General features: G+C 39.7%; 1 protein-coding gene across 3 annotated transcripts in view; it reads right to left on the reverse strand.

The window, feature by feature from the left end:
- Atp8a2 (ATPase phospholipid transporting 8A2) overlaps nt 1–21,889 on the reverse strand; it is a 445,427-nt gene that overhangs the window by 234,549 nt on the left and 188,989 nt on the right. For all 3 annotated transcript variants that reach the window (XM_090342380.1, XM_090342381.1, XM_090342382.1), the window contains exon 25: nt 1,059–1,231. In XM_090342380.1, the coding sequence (XP_090198506.1) occupies nt 1,059–1,231 (173 nt within the window). The remainder of the gene's footprint in view (nt 1–1,058; nt 1,232–21,889) is intronic.

The following is a 21,889-nucleotide window of genomic DNA, read 5'->3' on the forward strand; positions in this document are numbered from 1 at the left end:
TTTATAATGACTGTTTTTTTGCCAGTCCTTGGGCTTGAACTCAGGGCCTGAGCACTGTCCTTGAACTTTTCTCAAAGCTAGAGCTCTACAGCCCCACTTGAGCCATAGCACCACTTCTGGCCTTTTTTTTAATGTCTGTGGTACTAAGGAATCAAACCTGGGTCTTCGTGCATGCTAGGTAGGTACTCTATTATTAGGCCAAACTCCCAGCCCCTGTAATTGACTTTTAAATATCTATCACAACTGGATATCCAGTTGACCGTAACTTACAGTCAAAGGAATGTCAATAATGCCCACTCTAATACAGCCTTCCCAGATTCCAGGAAGAACCAACTAAGACAGTGATATAAACCATAGCATCATATCAAGCTGACCCATGCTCCTTACAGCCCAAAAAGAATAGCCCCTGAATATCAGGAAGATGCCCTCACACCTCACAAATCTTAAAGTTGAGCTCTGACATCAAGAACAAAGAACCTAGTAACTCCTCATAATGGCTCAAGGAAGAATATTAAAACTTCATCTCCCACAATGAATATCACTAGAAATCCTAGTGTTTGCCCCTCATATCTTCTCCGAAGACAATAAACGAAAGTATAAAAAGCTTGTCTGGCATCATTGGTTCATGGCTGTAATCCTAGCTTCTGAAGTAGCTAAGATATGAGTGTGGATCGTGATTCAAAACTAGCCCAGGCAAACAAGTCTGTGAGATTCATCACCAATTAATCAAGAAAAAGCCAGAAGCAGAGGTGTGGCTCAACCTTCAGTGAAAAAGCCAAAGCAAGGAGGGACAGTCCCTGAATTCAAGCCCCAGTACACACTCCCACCCTCACTCTGTCTCTCTCTCTCTCTCTGTCTTTCTCTGTCTCTGTCTCATACACACACACCTCATTTTCGAGAAAATTTGTATACCAATAATTAAAATAGATTTGTACTGTTACACCTTTTATTAAACCTAGGATCTAAAGCCTGAGAATTTCATGCACTGATTTTTTCTAAAGAAGACAGATATTCAGATACATCATATACCCCAGTTGAGCCCATCTGGATATTAATACCTGCAGCATATGACTGCTTTGCATGACAGTGCCAAGTCCAGAAAGCTTCTCCTGACTTCAAAGGAGAGAGCATACTTCAGCGTATGACCATCGATGATGAGCGCTATGTCATTCTCTTTGCCTAGCAAATTGCCAAGGTCTGTGCAGTGCTGAGTGATGGCTGCCCTGGTTGCCTGGAACAAAAGTAGAAGAGAATCACATGTATATGCTTCATAGAACTCCAAGGAAAGTTCTTTGAAAGTGGAACATGGGAAATACAAACAGTTCAACCTGGAATCATGACACATTAAAAGTCATTGAACTGAGCTGGATACTCAGGCTCATGCCTGTCATTCTACCTACTCAGGAGCTGACTGAGATCTGATGATCACAGTTCAAAGCCAGCCCAGGAAAGAAAATCTGTGAGATTTTTATTTCTAATAAGCAACCAAAACGCCAGAGTGGAGCTGTAGCTCAAGCAGTTGAGCACTAGTCTTGGGCAAAAATGCTAAGGGACAGGGACCAGGTCTGAGTTCAAGTCCCAGTATCAACACACACACACACACACACACACACACACACACACACACACACACAATGTACACCATTCTCAGAGTGGAATTCAGTTGATATTTACAATCATCATTTTAGCTGGGGTATTTGGTTGATCCAGAGTTTGTTGCTCTCTTCTATCAGAAATGCAATCTAAGGGTTTAAACGCCTTACATCTCTCTTCTTTACACTGCACACGTATTATTCCTGATGCCCAGAGTAGAAATTCCATAGGAGCAAATGTTACTTGTTGTTCAAAAGATAGCAATACTGAAACCCAAATGACAAACACAATCTTGCCTCAGTTTGTACAAGGTAATCTTTACAAACTCCAAAATACACACACACACACACACACACACGTGTATATATAAAAATTGATTTTTACTCTGCTTGAGATCTTCAGATTAAGCCATTTTCTCCATGTTATCATCATGTTTTCACCTATATAGAAAATGTTTAATCAAACTACCCAAACCTATCAAAACATATTACTTTCTATCCTAAATAACCATCTTGGTGTGGAGTCTTGCTACATGGAATTAAAACCTGGATCAATTTTTTTATGACTTAAAACAAGGAGGTTCTAAATGAGTAGAGAAAAGGAGCAGATGAGATAGGGGAAAATGACAGAAGAGATGACTCTGATCAATAATCTTTAGACACTTAGATAGGCATATTAAACTGTAAACCCCTTGAATAACTATTTGAAGTTCAGAAAAGGTTGGTGGTGGTGTTTTTTTTTTAAGTTGTTTTGACCATCTTGGGAACTTATCAGCACATGTATAGGGAATCTGGCTTAAATACAAGAAGGCTATTTTTGACTAATAAAAATATGGTTTAAGCTGGATACCAGTGGTTCACACGTAATCCTAGCCAATCAGCAGGCTGAGATCTAAAGATCATGGTTCAGAACCAACCTGGACAGAAAAGTGTCCATAAGACACTTATCTCCAATTAACTACCCAAAAAGTCAGAAGTAGAGGTGTGGCTCAAGTGATATAGTGATAGTCTTGAGCAAAAGAACTCAGGGATAGTACCCAGGCCCTAAGTTCAAGCTCCAGGACAGACACATACAAAAAAATGTGTGTGTATATGGGGGGGGGGGAGGAGTTAGTTTATCAAAAGTCTGTTAAATTATTTTGTTTGGATCATAGTCATTTGGGTATGAAGTTTTACATTTTCATGTAGTTTATCATATGATTATATAATTTGTAGTCTTAAAGAAGTATGTTTAATGAACAAATATCTTTCTTAGTTATAATGATAGAAGCTATTACAAAGAAAGAGTTTCTATCAACTTTATATGGGAGAAAGCCACAATCAGAGTCTGTTACATGCAGCTCTCACAGAATCTCTGAGTCTGGGAAATGTATAACAATTATGTCTGTTGGCTCATGGTTATGGTAATTTGAAAGCCTAAGACCAAGGGGCCTTCATGCTGTTTCACCCCATAGTAGAGGGGAAAGGAAGGCAAGCCAGACTGAGAGATCAAACTCCAGGTCTCAATTTCTTTGCTAATTGACATGAATCCATTCACGAAAGTGAATTCTTATGACTTAATCACCTCTCATTAGATACCCCCCTGCCCCAACACTACATTAGGGGTTACATTTTGAACAAACGAACTTTCAGGGACACAGTGAGAATGGGTAGGAGGGAAGGACCCAGGGTTCCTAGACCTGGGAAGTGGATGTGTGGAAATGAATGACATTTCCCACTGGCTTAGCAGAACAGCAATCTGGAGATACAGACATCCTCACCACTTTCAAAGAGAGAGCCAAATATTATTAAATTATACTACAGTGACAAGGAAATTTTCACATTGATAATTTCTTGGCCAGAGATTTTTTTCTCACAAAATAAAATTTAAAGTATTCATGCTAATTCAACTATGTAGATATGTAGTCAAATCTATTTTAGTTAACTAAAATAGATTAGCATGTAGTGGCTACATGCTAATGTTGGTTTAAAAAATACTAAATAGATGTGTTTCATGTAATCTACTTCATAACTCATTCTTAAAAAATTTTAATTGGGTGGGTGTGCGTACATGCGCCAATAACACTGGGGGTGTGGGGGGGAGGGAAATGGGTACCAAGACATGTGAAAGGGTATCAATGTATGTGAATTAATGCACCTTCTATCTGGCAAATATCATGTAACCCTTTTACTAATTACAATAAAAAAAATCCAAAAAACAAAAAAACAAATAACCTGTTCTCAGTCCTTACTAACTGCTTCTGGACTTTTTGGCCTTTAGCTTCCTCTACTCCAAAGTTGCTTTCCTTCCTATCCTCCTCTCCACTTCATTTCAGCTGTTCAGAATCCCACCACTTCCTTGAAGACTGAAAGCATTCCCTACCACCAAAGCCTCTGTAGATGGATCCTTTCAGCTTTCTACTGGACTTCTCTCTCACCTCTGCTTTCAGTTTCTTTCCTACAACTTCCATGCCTACTCAGCAATAATGTTTGATCAAACCCAGACCAGCAGGGCTCACCACACACATATGGCAGGATATAGGTCCCTTCTGTGCAGTTCTCACACAAGCCAATGGAAGGTATTACCATCACAAACAGTTCCTTATTCTCCAATGGACTATGATTCAAAAGTCTATTTGTAAGGTAGTTATTGGGCACTTAGAATCCATTTTCCCAAAGGAACCATGTTACAAATTGTGGTTGGATCCCAGGGTCTGTTAATACCTATTTAGCCCACTTGCTAAAAATTTATACTACACTCTCTTAGTTTAATAAAAAACCAATTACTAAAAGTTACAATGGACTTAGCTGTTACAAGAGGCACAGGGAATTGGGCCTGGGAGTTTCATTCCCAGAAAGATAGGAAACATTCCAAAATCCTTCATTAGAATTTGCCTTCTAGGTGTTAATATGAGACTTTATATTTCCAGCTGTTCATTCATGTTCTATAATTTCATATTCCTTTACATTAAAAGGACACTTTTATGCCCAAATAGTGTAACCAGCAATTGCCCCCTTAGCTATGCTGAACAAAGTCTACCTTCTTCACATTTCTCTAATGACCTTGTATTGCTTATGGCAAGGCTGGTGTTTGCCATTACATTTCCATTGTTTAAAATAAAACTAAGCTGGGGGCTGGGAGCCTAGCTACTCAGCAGGTTGAGATCTGAGGATTGTGATTCAAAACCAGGCTCAGCAGAAAAGTATGCAAGACTCTTATCTCCAATTAACCAGCAAAAAGCTAAAAATGGAGGTGTGGCTCAAGTGCTAGAGCACCAGCCTTTAGTGAAATGGCCAACTGACAGCGCCCAGGCTCTTATTTCAAGTCCCAGTACTGTTTACATAGGTTCATCTGATGGACCCTATAGGAATACTGAGGTATGTGCCATCTAAACCCAGAAAAGTACTAGATATTGGGGGGACACAGGGTGTTCCCTGGGGCTTGAACTCAGGACGTAGGTGCTGTCCCTTACCTTTTCTGTACAACACAAGCACCTTACCACTTGTTCCATAGCTCTATTTCTGCCTTTTTTTTTTTAAATAAATAGGAGATAAGAGTCTCAAGGACACTCCTGCCCTAGCTGGCTTCAACCCAAGATCCTCAGATTTCAGTCTTCTGAGTAGCTAAAATTATAGGCACAAGCCACCTGCATCTGGGTAGATAACTCCATTTTAAGGAATTTAGAGCTTGTTTTAGGGTTGATTCGAAATCACCATAAATGAAGTAATAAAAGAAGGCTAATTTTTTTTGTCAGTTGTGGAGTTGGACTCTGGGCCTAGGCATTGTCCCTAAGCTCTTCAGCTCAGGTAGGTACTGCCCTGACCCTTGAATCATAGCACCACTTCTGCTTTTCCCATGGTTAATTGGAGAAGAGTCTCATGGACTTTAGTGCCCCGGCTGGCTCTGAACAGAAATCCTCAGAACTCAGCCCCCTGAGTAGCTAGGATTACAGGCATCAGCCACTGTGCCCAACTAAAAATATTTTTTTTTCATTTAGAAAGTTTTTTTGTGATTAATAGAAGGGTTACATTATATTCACCAGATAGAAGGTGCATAACTTCACAAACATTGAAACATTGATACCCTTTCTCAGGACATGGTCCCCATTTCCCTTCCACCCTCCCCCCACCCATCTTGATTTCCCCCTTCCCTATCCAATTTCAAATAACCAATTAAGCACATATAAAATATATCAGATAACAGGGCCGGGAGTTTGGCCTAGTGGTTAAAGTGCTTGCCTAGCATGCATGAAGACCCGGGTTCAATTCCTTGGTATTACATACATAGAAAAAAGCCGGAAGTGGTGCTGAGGCTCAAGTGGTAGAGCTCTAGCCTTGAGAAAGCCCAACGACAGTGCTCAGGCCCTGAGCTCAAGCCCAGGACTGGCAAAACAAAAAACAAAACAAAACAAAATATATCAGATAACAAGGTGAAAAATTGTAACAATATGAGATAACCAAGGGACAGAAAAAGAGATGAGAGATAACATTAAGGACAACAATCACTCATTATATGGCTTTTGTTTCCTTATCCTCGAGGTATTTACATTTAGTGTCATACTATTTGGCCTTATGTCTCTAGATCTTGTTCTATTGTAAATCTCTGCTAGGAGAGCCCAAGGTTTCTACTGATTATGACAAATGAGGGAGACTATTGGGCCTATGTTCCTTTGAGTCTGGCTTACTTCACTTAATATGATTTTTTTCTAAGTCTTTCCATTTCCTTACAAATGGGGCAATGTCGTTCTGACAGCAGCATAGAATTCTATTGTGTATAAATACCACATCTTGTTGATCCACTCATCAACTGAGGGGTATCTGGGTTGGTTCCATATCTTTGCTATGGTAAATAGTGCTGCAATGAACATCGTTGTGCTAGTGGATTTAGTCTGTCCTTGTTTCTGGATGATTGGGTAAATGCCAAGTAGTGGAATTGCTGGGTCATAGGAAAGCAGTATGGCAGTTCCTCAAAAGACTAAACATAGAACTCCCCAACTAAAAATATTTTTTAAAAGACCTATTAAACCTAAGAGCAGATAGCACTTCTAAGGTGGTTAATCATTATTCATTGTTAATCACTTTAGAACTAGAAAACAAACCAGGAGAGATGAACATTTCTGGAACTTGTATGCATTCCTACAAATCTGCAAAAGGCAGGAAATATTTCTTCAGAATGCAAACAGTTCCAGCCATGTGGAAATGTGTGGAGCCAGGAGCCTTCACAGGGCCAGAAAGGTTTCTTAGATGCCATGGTTAGCAACTGCTGCCTCAGGCCTCACTTTGATGTTCTGCAAATTCCAAGGGGCTCTGAGCTGACCACACTGAAAAGCCAGGCTGGGTCAAGTTTCAGCAGTAACACTTCCACCAAACCATACTTAGCCATTACGTTGGAGAGCAGAAAGCCTGCTCTTGAATTAACCTTGGACAAATGAATGTCTAACAGCAAAGTGCATCCTTTAGCCCATCAAGTGTCTTTCTTTCCTTCCTTCCTTCCTTCCTTCCTTCCTTCCTTCCTTCCTTCCTTCCTTTCTTCCTTCCTTCCTTCCTCCCTTCTTTCTTTCCTCCCTTCCTCCCTCCCTCCCCGCCTCTCTAGTTTTAGGGGGCTTTTTTTGATTTTTAAAAAATTGTTATTCGTACCAGCACCATGGCTTGAACTCTGGGCTTCATGCTCTTTCTTGCTGTGTGTGTGTGTGTGTGTGTGTGTGTGTGTGTGTGTGTGTGTGTGTGTGTGTGTGTGTGTGTTGGTTCTAAGGCTTGAATTAAGAGCCTGGGCATTTTCCCTGAGCTTTTCTTGCCCCACGTCTGGTATTTGGTGATTAATTGGACATAGGAATCTTAAGGACTTTCCTTCCTGGTCTGGCTTTGAACCATGATCCTCAGCCACCTGAAAAGCTAGAATTACAAGCATGAGCCAACAGTGCTTGGCATTTGCTTAATTTCTTTGGTCAAGGCTGGCTCTCAGACACAGCTCCACTTCTGGCTGCCTGGTGGTTAACTGCAGATAAGAACATCACAGACTTTTCTGCCCAGGTTGGCTTTAAACCCCAATCCTCAGATTTCAGTCTCCTGTGGATTACAGGAGTGAGTCACCAGTGCCGGTTTGAGGGATTTTTGTTTGTTTTTCCATGCTGTACTATTATTTTTCCAGCACTTTTCTGACTCTTGGCTCTGCCTTTATTCACTCCAGCATCTCTGGTTCTGCAAATTATTCCCCAGATTCAGGCTCTCAAGGCTGGGACGGATACATCCACCCCTTCTTCCACCTTTTCCTTTCTATTCAAATTCATTCTCACTATAACCCCACCTCCTCCTTAACAGCCCTCATCTTCTTCATGCATCTGCATTTATGGAAACTTATGGTTATAACACAAACAGAACTGAGGACTCTCATACAGCAAATCCTTTGTGAGCTAACACAGGCCATTATGGCTATCTCAAGAGTAGCTGCACATGGCTTCTGCTGGGGACAGACAACTGGAATGTGTGCTCTGAAGGTTTGCTTTGCTCTTGAATATGCCTCAATGAATATCCTAATACTTAACTCTGAAGTTCATAAATACAAAGAAAGAAATTTCTGTTAAATGTGTACATTTTCAACTATATCTTATAATATTACTAAGACAAAATACAAACTGACTAACGTAGAGTATATGCAGAGGTGCATTTCCATGACCCCTTTGAACCATTAATGTTTAGCAAAATGAATCCGAGGAAGCTAAAATATGTTTTGTTAGAAAGGGACTGGGATTTAGGGAGAGAAGTACAAAAATGGTGGGCAAATACAACCATACGATTCAATGTATATATACTAAAATGGAACTAAGAAACTTGAGGGGATAGGTGAAGATGGGAGGGGACAAACATATGAGACAGCTCAGGATGCATTATTCTCACAAACTGACATGGTGAATAGAAACCCCTTTGAATAACTATTTAAGGATAATAAAAATTAAATTAAAAAATAGGAAAATGAAGACATAAAAAACTTCAAAAATAAAAGACAAGGTGATAATAATTAACATTTTCAAGAGGCATTAACTTCCTGCCCATAAGAACTCATGTAGCAATCTAGCGTCCTCAGGCTATATTTGACCCCTACTTACCTGATTTCACGCTTTTATAAAGCCCTATCTCCTAGGAAATGTTGCTATTTCTGACTAAGTAGTGTTACCTTCTCAGAATAAATTTCATCAATATATTAAATTCACACTATCCTGAGATCTTCCACAGAAGTATTCACTATATTATTATTATTATTATTATTATTATTATTATTATTTTGGTTAATTAGCTTTCTTGGGTTATAGCCAACATACAATAAGAAGGCCCAAATGAAATATATAATTCATGGAGTTTTGCCAAAATTCTGTAAACTTCTACACAATCAGAATAGAGAATCCTTATCATTCTTTCAGCAACTCTGCAGACAAATGTTCCCTTGCTTCTGACCTCTGGCATTGTAGTTTTGTCACTTTTTAGAAAGTCATATAAATACAAACATAGTTTGTAGTCTCTTCTGTCAGGCCCAATTTCCACTTAACAATGCTTTGAGAGTCATAAAATGTTTTTGCCTGAATCAATCAAGTTTATTCCCTTTCCCAGCAGTGTAACATTTCAGCATGCATTAGAATATATTACAATTAGTCATTCTACTATATGAATAAGCCACTATTTATCTGTTAATCTGGTGTTGTACATTTGGGCACAGTGTAATGCTTAATCTTTGTTGACTTGCTGGATTGAGAGATGCCAGGGAAATCAGGAAGGCACATTTCTGAGTAAGTCATTTCCCTCTCACTTCCCCAACCCTTGTCCTTTCTGAGTTAAGTAGCTTCCACCTCCATATGTGTGCACAATGATGCACTGCCTTTCTATGTGTCCACAAGTAATATGGCACACCAAACATGGAACTGTGGAACTATGAGCCACAATTAACTTTTGTCCTTAGAAGCTCTATTTTTCAAGTAATTTGTCACAGAACAAAAAGCTGACTAACATCCTCGGCAAGTATATGTTTAATTATAGAAACCCCAAGACTTTTCCAAAGTGTCTGTGCCATGTGGCGGCTTCATCAGTCCTAAATGGGCTTTCCAGCCATTCTTCATCTTTACCAACACTCTCAACCTCAGTCTTTTCCATTTTAGATGTTCTAGTGGTTATGTAATCTTAGAATTCAGCATTGGTTTTAATTTATATTCCCCAAATAACTAATAATGTTGAACATATTTTGGAGCTTTTAGTTCCTTAATGGACAAATGAGATCGTATCTTTTATTGTACACATGCTTTTGAAATACATCACAAAGCAGATTGTCTAAATCAAGCTCATTAGCATATACATTAGTGAATTTCATTTTAGCCCTGACTGAATTAAGTGGAAATTTTGGGAAATGCAAGTAAGAAAAGAAGCATCATTCAGATAGAGACCAGAGAGCATTTTTTGTTGTTGTTGGGGGAAATTAATTACTTTAAATATGGGACTGTTCTGGCTCAGTGGAGATACCCCATATTCTAGTATGTTTTCTTCCTCTTCTTTCTCTTCCTCTTTCTCCTGTTCTCCTATGTGTTTTTACATCTCAAATCTCTGAAAGATCCACATTTTTCTTAAAAAGCAGGCCAGACTGTGGTAGAGGAGAGACTCAGGAAGTGGCATAGGAGAGAAAACTGGCCAGGCTGTTAACGGAACAAGCAACACTTGGGAGAAAGAAACTATTTATTCACTGAAGCTTCAGAGCACAGAAACTTTGAAAACTATCAATCACCACTATTTATCGAAAGAAAATGTGCTTAGCAATTTGACAGAGCTCAAATATGCTCTGTCAAATTTGCTTGAAAAAAATAAAAATTCCCTGAAAATATATAATTCTTTTCACTGCTCAAAGGATATTAAAAAGTGAATATAGTAAGTATAATTTATTTCTTCCAAGCTAGATTTTTATTTTAGCATTAGAAATTCTCCTCAGCACTAAATACACTATATCCTTTTGTTTTCTGACTTGAATAAATAATACATCTTTTACAAGCTTACATACTCATATTATTTTTAATCTAGCCTCAAATAAAATTATACTCTGAATTTATATGAAGAAAAATGAGTCCTGTATAATCATATTTTAATTAAATATTCAATGTGTACCATATTACAAGTTTAACTATTATTTCATATTTCATAACTAATGGAATTTTCCAGAAAGCTTTACAGAAAAAAATGTTACATACAGATGAATATATTTTGTTGATCTCTATAAAATATATTTTTATATAATTCATTTTCACTTTCTAAACATAAAAATATATTCTTGAGCTGTGCATAATCAGGTCTCAAAAATAATTTATATACTTTAAGAATCATTCATTGAATCTTCACATGGATCTTTTAAAACATTTTTATGATGTAGAATTCTTCTCAGAGAAAATCTTTTTTCTTATAGGAAAATGATTTCCAAGTGTGACTCTCAAGTTTTCATTTGTGAGCCATTAGATCATATAACATGATCTCTGTAATTCCACGGAACAGTTGCTTGTCACACATTTGCCCAGACTGGGATTTCCAAAAGCCACTGATTCTCACTGACCCAATGAATCACCTACCACATTTAATAACTTCACACTAGGCAGGAATCATTTCACTATGAACTTCAGCTTGATTATTTAATTTCATAAACCTTTGAAGATGAAAATTTCAATTTTAGCCTGGTCAATGGCAAAATCATTGCACTTGTTCTTTCTAAAGTCCTCTTAATTCTTGGAGGAATTTTAAAGACTGAACCAAACACTATTGGTATCATTTACAAATTTATAAACAAACTCTTGTCAGGAACTCCTGGCTTACATCTATAATCCTACCTACTCAGAAGGCTGAGATCTGAGGATTGTGGTTCAAAGAAAAGTCTGAGACATTCTTATTTCCAATCAAGCAGCCAAAAGATGGAAGTGAGGAATACCTCAAGTTGTAGAGCACTAGCCATGAGTGAAAAAGCTAAGCAAGGCTCTGAGTGCAAGCCCCAGTATCAACAGAGAAAAGAAAAGGAAGAAAAAGAAAAGAAAAGAAAAAAGAAAGGAAGGAAGGAAGGGAGGGAGGGAGGGAGGGAGGGAGGGAGGGACACACCATGAGACTCTTATCTCCAATTAAGCATCCCAAAAGTCAGAAATAGGGCTGTGTGGCTCAAGTAGTAGAGTACTAGCCTTGAGCCCCCCAGGCTCTGAATTCAAGCCCCATGATCACTGCCAACACAAAGGGACTGGAAGCCAACTAGGCACTAGTGACTCACACCTGAAATTCTAGCTACTCCGGACACTGAGAGCTGAAGATCACAAGTTGAAGCCAGCTTGCACAGGAAAGTCAGTGAGAATCTTACACAAAATGTCGTGTGTGTGTGTGTGTGTGTGTGTGTGTGTGTGTGTGTTTGTGTGTGTGTGTTACTGGGAATTTAACAGGGAAAGAAAGTTGGCTTTGACTGGAAGATCCTCAGGAATGTAGCAGATTGGGTAGTCTTGAAGCCTCTCTGGACTTGCATTATCCAAGTTGCCCACTAGGGACACTGCTACCCAGGAGCACACCCCACTGATACATATCAATTGAATATCTGGTAGCTGATCAGCTGTAGGTCCTATAACCTTTCAATCAGTATCTGGTGAAGAATGTAAAAAGGATGTATTCATGTTGTTTATTCCCCCTGGTTATAAAAAAAGAGAGATAGAGAAAAAAAGAAAGCAAATCTTCCAAAAAAATAGCAAATGTTGAACAAATGCTTACTATCCCTTCTTAAGGGAAATATTTGCTGCTTCCCAAAATGTTGACTCTGGGAATCCTGTGCTTTCTCTGCCCAGTCAACTCCCTCCCACATCTGTTCTGTGATGATATCTGTTCTGTGATGATAGCCTTCTATCAAAGTTGGGGAAAATATTTGAAAGGTTGCAGTCACCTATTTCACAAGCAGTTGAAATGCCAACTATGGGGACACAGATATGCACAAAACTCCAAGAACCCTTCTCCTTGAGGATATAGGTATTAAAGAAATAATGCAGAACTCAGTGTCCTGAGTCATAATAGCAGTGGAGAAAGTTGAAGCAGGGCCCATCACAAGACAGGATACTGGGGTCCTTGCTGAAGAACATGGATACTGATCTCAGAAAAAAAAAAAGCAGGGCAATCAATTTATGCTGGGGTGTACAAAAGACTTCAGTCTGACTTGAATGGCCAGGAAAGAGAATATGTTATTCAGAGAATAATTATTCATCCTGTATTACAAGTAATAGGTTTCAGCTAGGCACCAGTAGCTTGTGCTTGTAATCTTAGCTATGCAGGAGCCTGAGATATGGAGGATTGAGATCCAAGGCCAGCCTTGGAAAGAAAAGTTACCTGGGCTCCATTTCCTAAATAAACAGCAAAAAGCCAGACTGGAAACATGGATTAAGCAGAGTGCCACTGGAGCAAGCCCACGGTCCTGGGTTCAAACTCTAGTATCATCATTACAACATCACTACTACAAGTAGTAGTAGTAGTAGTAACAGTAGTAGTAAGAATAATCATTATTATTATTATGAAAAGAGATAATTATACATAAAAAATGATCGGGGCGGAGCACATGGCTCAAGTGGTATAGTGCTAGCCAGACAATCGAGAGGCCCTGCATTCAAATCCTTGCACTGTCCAAAAATAAAAATAAGTGGGGTTGAGAGAAGTGGGGAAGAATGATGAAAGGGATGATATTGATCAAGATGCATTGTATTTACAAACTGGAATGTTGAAATAAAACCACTTTGTACAACTACTTAAGGATAATAATTTAAAAAAATAAAAGCTAGGCACTCGTAGCTCTAGCTTACACCTATAATCCTAGCTACTCAGGAGGCTGAGATATGAGGATGGCAGCTTGAAGCCAGCCTAAGCAGGAAAGTCCATGAGACTCTTAGCTCCAATTAAGCATTAAAAAGCCAAAAGTGGAGCTGTGGTTCAAGTGGTAGAGTACTAGGCACAAGTAAAAAAAAGCTCAGGGAGCAGGGCACCAGTGGCTCATACTTGTAATCCTATTTACTCAGGAGGCTGAGATTTGAGGACCATGGTTCAAAGCCAGCCCGAGCACAAAAGTCTGTGAGACTCATATTCAAGAAACTACCAGAAAACCAAAGTGGCGCTATGGCTCAAGGGGCAGGGCAGTAGCCTTGAGCTGAAGAGCTCAGGGATAGCACCCAGGCCCAGAGTTCAAGACAAAACAAAACTCAGGAACAGTGTCCCAGGACAGGAACAGAAAACAAAAACAACAAAAAACAATAGGTTTAACATGACATCTTCAAACATGTATTTAATAAACCTCAATCATTCTCTTGGCCCTACTGATGGTTCCCTCGAAATACCTCCCCTGCACATATTCATGTCGGAGAAAAAGTTCTTTTAAGCCAAGAATTTTTTTAAAAAACTTAAAAACCAAGAGCTGTCTAATGAAATGCGAATATACAACTTCTCTGGTAAAATTATAGTGTCTGAGACACAGGTCTACATTTCCACCAAGCAAAGGAACACATTCAGAAACTAAACTTTTTGTAGGTGTATGCGAGTGAGTCCTGGAGGTTGAACTCAGGGCTTGGGCACTGTGCGTGAGCTTTTTGACTCATGGCTAGCATTCTACTACTTGAGTCACTGGTCCATTTCTGGGATTTTGATTTTGGTAGTTAAATGATATGAGAGTCTCTTGCTCTCACAGACTTTCCTGCCTGGGCAGGCTTCAAACCTTAATCCTCATATATCAGCCTCCTGAGCAGCTAGGATTATAGGCATGAGCACCTGGATCGATCAGGATACAACCCTGAAAAATTATATCTTCAGGACCCATCATAGTGCTGGGCCATAAAATATATTCAAATCTGTATAAAATGAAATGATGGCTGAGAGAAGGAAGTAGAGTCAAGTTTAGAGGCTATGCCAAGTCCCACTTATCCAATGAAGCCTAGGCCAAGTAAGTAATGGGAATGAAGACTTCACAAGGACACCATTTTCCATATGGGAGATTGGAAAGGGCTGATGTCAGGGGCTGTCAAGTTAGACTAAGGCTTGACAAACTACATAGAGATGAGAGAAGGCCAGCACTTAGGAGAGATGAGAGAAGAGAGGTAGGAAGGCAGGCTTGCTAAGTTCAGCTTTTAATAACGCTAAATAAATGAAAGGTGTTGACTTATATACCTTTTCTAAATATAATTCAAAGCCCACTAAACTTTTCAGAGACATTTTTGAAGGTTTAAATTATCCCTAAGTTGAATGAACTCAGAGTTCCATGAGAGCTCAGATTGATGAATTTGTGTGTGTGTGTGTGTGTGTGTGTGTGTGTGTGTGTGTGTGTGTGTGTGTGTGTGTGTGTGTGTGTGCTGGTACTAGGGCATGAACTCTGGACCTAGCTTTTTCACTCAAGGCTAGTGCTCTATCATTTGACCACAGCTCCATTTTCTGAGTTTTGTTCTGTTTGCTAATTTTCTGGCTAATTGGAGACAAGAATCTCACAAATGTTCCTGCTTAGACTGGCTTCGAATGCCAATCTTCAATTTTTCAGCCTCCTGAGTAGCTAGGATTACAGGCATGGTCCACCGGGGACCAGCTAGATTGATGCATTTTTATTTATCACAGGTTCCAAACCATGCTTCAGAACAAAAGAAGAGTCATAAATGCATTCTCCAGCTACCTCCCCCCCCCCTCTCTCTCTCTCTCTCTCTCTCTCTCTCTCTCTCTCTCTCTCTCTCTCTCTCTCTCTCTCTCTCACACACACACACACACAGTGTATGTGTGTGTGTATGTGTGTGTGTGTGTGAAACTGCATGGAGAATAAAAAGCACTGGCTCTATTCTTCAAAACTTACATTTAATAGGCTCTAAATCCAGCCCAGATTTGACCTTTGCTTTAAATAGATTTTCTGTGGGAGGAGAGAAGGAAATATTGATTCATATGAGACTCCTGAACAACCTACTTTTCATATAACTTCAAGTCTGCTTTAAATCAGAATTCTTCAGACATAGAAATAAATATACCAAGAGGTTTCTAATTTTGTGTTTTCACCCACTGATTATTTTCATTCACAACAGTGGACAAATCTGATAGGGTCTTTGGAGAAGGCTATAGGCAGACAGCAGAGCACTCTTGGACTCAATCAGATCAGGGCAGCCAGCCTCAGACCTAAACTTGTCTTGAGATCAACCCTTTCATTGGAAAAAAAAAAGAAGCAGAGAAGTTCATGAAAGGAAGATAACTCTTCAGAGCTTTCCAAGGCCTGGGTTAACTTAGCAATATTCTGCCAATAAGGGAAACCTAGGAGCAAAAATAGTTCAGGAAGATCGAAAAAGATGAAGCAGAATCATTCAGTCCTTGGACTGTTCACTCTATAAACTTGAAACAGACGAACTTGTCATTCTGCTAGAGCTAGTATCTAAAAACATCACAGTTATTACCATCTCTTCAAAACTGCTTTTGGCAATTTTATTCCCTCTCAAACCTTCGAACATTTCACTATTCGTTTTAGTTCTTGTGTGTGTGTGTGTGTGTGTGTGTGTGTGTGTGTGTGTGTGTGTGTGTGTGTGTTCCAGTACCAGGGCTTGAGCTCAGAGCCTGGGCACTGTTTGGTTTGTTTGTTTTTGTTTGCTCAAGGCTGGTGCTTTACCACTTGAGCCATCTTCATTTTTGCTGGTTAACTGCAGGTAAGAGTGTCACAGACTTTCTTGCCCAAGCTGTCTTTGATCTACAATCATCAGACCTGAGCCTCCTAAATAGCTACAAGCATGAGCCACTGGCACACCTGGCTCAATTGGTCATATTTTAACAAATTATTTTTCTTTTATGGTCTTTCAGATAAAAATGTTTTCTTTCTTTCTTTCTTTCTTTCTTTCTTTCTTTCTTTCTTTCTTTTCTTTCTTTCTTTCTTTTTGCCAGTCTGGGTGCTTGAACTCAGGGCCTGAGCAATGTCAGGTTTTCACTTGAGCCACAGCACCACTTCTGGCTTTTTTCTATGTATGTGCTACTGAAGAATCGAACCCAGGTCTTTGTGCATGCTAGGCAAGCACTCAACCACTAGGCAAAACTCCCAGCCCCAGCAGATAAAATGTTTAATGTTCAGTTTCATGCTTACTACCTTGGTCTGTGTTGGCTTTTTTTAAAGAAGTTGTTCGAAGGAGTTTCAATTTCACAAGTCAGATTATGAACAGAATGCATCTTGATCAATGCCACCCCTTCCATCTTATCCCGTCTTTTCCTAACCCATCCATACACTCAAGTTATGTAGTTAATTTTTAAATAATGTATGTTAAATATAATTACTGTATTTGCTCATTCTTCCTCCTTCTCTGTGATGGTTTACATTAGTAGAACTTACAACTGTTTTTATCAGTCCGGGGACTTGAACACTGAGCCTCTTTGTGCTAGCATTCTACCACTTGAGCCACAGGACCACTTCTGGCCTCTTCCGATTAATTTATTGGAGATAAGAGTCTCATAGACTTTATTGACCAGACTGGCTTCAAACCAAAATCCTTGGGTTTCAGCTTCTTGAGTAGCTAGGATTACAGGGATAAGCCACAGATGCCCAGTGAACAATATCAAATTTCTGATTTCTTCTTGAAAACCCAAAACACAGGTGGGCTCTGGTAACTCATACCTGTAATCATAGCTGCTCTTGAGGCTGAGATCTGAGGATTGTGGTTCAAACAAGCAGCACAAGACTCTTGTCTCTCAACCAGAGAAAGAAAAAGTCAGAATGGAGATCTAAGGTGTGGCTCAAGCAGTCTAACACCAGCTTTGAGAGAAAATGCCATGTGGGAGCAAAAGTCCCTGAGTTCAAGTTTTAGTACTGACATTTTTAAAAAGAATGAAAGCAAAAAACAGCCAAGTACTGGTGGCTCCCATATGTATTTCCAGTTACTCCAGAGGCTGGGATCTAAGGATCATGGTTTGAAGCCATCCCGAGCAAGAAAGTCCATGAGCCTCCTATCTCCAGTTAACCACCAGAAAAAGTAGAAGTGGAGCTCACAGTAGAAAAGCATTAGCCTTGAGCAAAAGTACTTAGGGATAGCACCCAGGCCCTGAGTTCAAGCCCCACAACCAGCGAAAGAGAAAGAAGGAGCTGAAGGAAGGAAGGGAGAGAGGGAGGGAAGGAGGAAAAGAGAAAGAAAGAAGAAAGACAATAAGGGAGAGAAAGAAACAGAATGAAAGAAAGAAGAGAGAAAGAGAAAAGAAGAAAGAGGAGGAAAAGAAAAAGACCCAAAGCCAAGATGATTTAGTATAAATGAAAGTTATAAAAAGAAGGGAAACCAGCCAGAAATTTGTACCACAAGCCAACTGTAAGCTTAAGCCCCAGGATAGTACTACCTCATGGTACTAAAGTAATTTTCCGCCTATTGGTGGGTGGGAGGAGAATGCTTTCATGTTCTTGAAAACCAATACATATGTGTGAATCCTCAGGGCAGGACTAACAGTGCAAAAGCTTCAAGGAAAGCCATCTTGTAGCTGAGAACCTGGTTCAACCTTCTTCAGGCTGTAACTCAATCAGCAGCAGGCCTGTACAAGCTCAGTAAATGTCAGCAGCATTTTGGAAAAAGGGAACAGCAGAGCCAGCTAGAGGGCCAGCCTTATAGCCCTCGCAAGAGAAAAGTATCCTCAACAGGAGGGTGAGGGAGTTAATCACACATGAGTTTGAAGAACACTTACGACAAAGAGAACTGTGGTCAATTAAAGGAGCAATGCACCTAAGAAAAATAACCACCAGACAGTGCATCAGTGCCCTGGTCATTCATCTGGAAGGGGTCTGGGGTCCCAGAGCCAGATGTGGGAAAGGATCTTATTCCTGATTAGCATCTCTCAAAACTAGAAGGTGTTTGTAGAGGGGGCTGGATGAGGGATCCAGTTAACCACAAAAAGCCACAAGGAACTGGGTTAGTGTAACAAGCCCGCCCTTAGAAAGGCAGAGTGGCCAAAAGAAACCAGTATCTTCAATAAAGCCACATAGTATCACTTACTAAATAAAGAGACAAAAATATTGAGGAAAGGATAGACTTTTTAAGGTGTGTGTGTGTGTATGCATGTGCTGATACTAAGGCATGAATTCAAAACCTGAACATTATCCCTTAGCTATTTTTCTGCTTCTTTCTAGTTAACTGGAGAGAAATCTCACAAATTTTCCTACATATGTTGGCTTCAATCTGTAGATCTTGGCCTCCTGAGTAAAATTACAGGTATGAGCCACCAGTGTCCAAGGAGTGTTTTGTTTCTGTTTTTAACTTTGCTTTTTTTTTCAGCAACAATGAAGCACAGAAACTAACAGGTACTCATTCTGCCTCTATTTCACTTGGTTTCTTTTACATACCAATCAGCAAAAGACCGGACTGTTTGTTTTGTGGGTCATGGGACTTAAACTCTGGGCCTGGGCACTGTCTCTGAGCTCTTCAGCTCAAGGCTACCACCCTACCTCTGGAGCCACAGCACCACTTCCTGTTTTCTAGTGATTAATTTAGTGCCTGGGCTGGCTTTGAACCATGATCCTCAGATCTCAGCCCCCTGAGTAGCTAGGATTACAGACATGAGCCACCGCATCCAGCCAGTGGTTTTTTTTTTTTTTAGCCTAGATTATATTTCATCATCATCACTCAATAGGAATGTACCTCTCTTATCAGTTACAGAATGAGCTATACCATACCCAGTCAGCCCAAACTCTACTTCCATGTAATTTTAAAAGTATATAGGAAGGAAAAAGCTGAGCATGGCAGCTCACACCTATAATCCTAGCTACTCTGGAGGCTGAGATCTGAGGATCACAGTTCAAAGACAGCCTGGGCACTAAAGTCCATGAGACTCTTATCTCCAATTAACCACTAGAAAACTAGAAGTGGCACTGTGATGCAGAGGTAGGGCTGTACCCTTGAGCTGAAAAGGCTCAGGAACAGCACCCAGGCCCAGAAGCCTCACAACCAATAATTAAAAAAAAAAAAGTATATAGGAGGAAGCTAAGCACCAATGGCTCATGCCTATAATCTTAGCTACTCAGGAGGCTGAGATCTGAAGACTGTGGTTCAAAGCCAGCCCCAGGAAGAAAAGTTTGTGAGATTCTTATCTACAATCAACTACTGAAAAGCCATAAATGGAGCAGTGGTTCAAGTGGTAAAGACACTGATCTTGATCAAAATGCTAAGGAACAATACTTAGGCCCTAAATTCATGGAAAGGATGATGAACATGGAAAAATTAAATACTATGTAAGGGGTACACAGTTAATTTTGTTCTTAAGGAGAAGTGTGTAGGCCTGCTTTGGTAGTATATGTTATCTAAAACAATTTTAAGACTGTGCCTAGCTTTGACTTACATATAGGAACAGTTTTCACCTGAATTATTCCATTTTGAGTAGAAATGCCAGGATAGAATAACTCTGTATCTTCAAAACCAGCTGGGCAGAAATGTCCATTAGACTATTATCCATAATTAACTAACAAAAAGCCAAAAGTGAAGGTGTGGTTCAAGTGGTAGGTTGAGACCCTGAATCAAAGCCCCAAGGCTAGCACACATGCATGTGCACATGCACACACACACACACACACACACACACACACACACACACACCCATACACCTTAATTTAACTTTAATTACTTTAAGTTATTTCATATGGCTATGGGAAAGGCTATAGTAGAAAGCATAGACCTAGACAGGCTGATGGGACAATGGAAGATCTTTTACACAGGTCAATCTGATCCAGGACAGAAAGACAATATAGGGATGGAAGGGGGGCATGGAGGAGTAGCAAGAGAATCCTGGAAAGATCCCTCACAGGGATCTGGGCAGATTTTCTTTACTCTGGAAAGAAGAAGAAAGAAATCATTCTGGGGGTATCAATGTTCAAGAAGTAATATACCTACTACGTGATGAATATAACTGTAACCCCTCTGTACATCATCCCGACAAAAAAATACAATTATTAAAAGAAAAAGAAAGAAATCACTCTGTCCTAACACCAGTGTCCTAAGAAAAGAAAGTAAAATAAGAAGTGGAAGCTTTCAAGTTCAAAAGAAGAAGAACACAAAACACAACATGCCTTTTTTGACCGGGACCCAACCTGCCAAATTTGGGGGCTTCTTATTCAATGACTGTAATAATCAGAGGTTTTGATCCCCCATTAATATGTTTACCCTTTCCCTAAGGCAAACACAAAATACTTAGTTTCCACAAAGAATATATACAATGTAAAATAATCCCTTCATATGCTGTCAATGTGTTCCTATCCATTTGGCAAAACTCACAGTTTTTTTTTAACCTAGACACATAAAATCATACATTCTCAATGAAGCATGTCAAGGCTGGTAAAGCTAAAAAGGTGGTATGCCATGCTCATGTAAAATGATACCCATTGCCAGGCAGTGATGAGAATTCCCTGAGGTAATTTCATGTGTGGTCGCTGAACTTTATTAAATCTCATACTTCTGCATAGAGCCTGCTATCACATGGTTATTTTCTTACCATAATCTTTACACAAAGGTCTTTTTGTTTTTGGTGTGTGTGTGTGTGTGTGTGTGTGTGTGTGTGTACATGCACACATGCTGGTCCTGGGGCCTGGGTGTTGTCTCTTAGCTATTTTGCTCCAAGATGGTAGAACTTGTGTGCCAGAACTCAAGTCGCACCTCTACTTCCCACTTTTTGGTGATCACTTGGAGACAAGAGTATCATGGGCTTTTTGTTACCTGGTATATTGTATATACATTTGTTTATTTGAAATAGGAAAAGGAAGGGGAGAAAACAAGATGATTGGGAGAGAATGGGGGTGGGGAAATGGGGACAAAAATATGAGAAAGTGTATCAATGTGTGGGAAGTAATGTACCTACTTCCCGATGAATGTAACTGTAACCCCTCTATACATTATCCTAACGATAAAATAAATAATAATTTTTAAAAGAGTATCATGGGATTTCCTGTCCAGGCAGGCTTTGAACTATGGTCCTCAGATCTCAGCCCCCTGAGCAGTTAGGATTACAGGCATGTGTCACCAATGCCTGGCAAATATTAACATTTTGAGTGAAAATACCCCAGTTGATTCTTAATTATATATAGATAAGGTATATAGAAGTCTTTCAGTTCCTCAGGGCATTGGTTCCAGAAGCCCTTTGAATACAAATTTCACAATTGCTCGAATCCTTTATAAAAATGGAGGCTAGGCACTGGTGGCATATGCTACAATCCTAGCTAATTTAGTAGCTGAAATCTGAGAATCACAGTTTAAAACTAATTCCAAACAGGAAAGTCTGTGAGATTCTGATCTCCAGTGAACAACCAATGAGCCAGGAATGAAGCTGTACCTCAAGTGATA

This window comes from Megascapheus bottae, chromosome 11 (genome assembly GCF_031878675.1).
Source record: "Megascapheus bottae isolate mThoBot1 chromosome 11, mThoBot2.hap1, whole genome shotgun sequence".
NCBI lineage: Eukaryota > Metazoa > Chordata > Mammalia > Rodentia > Geomyidae > Megascapheus > Megascapheus bottae.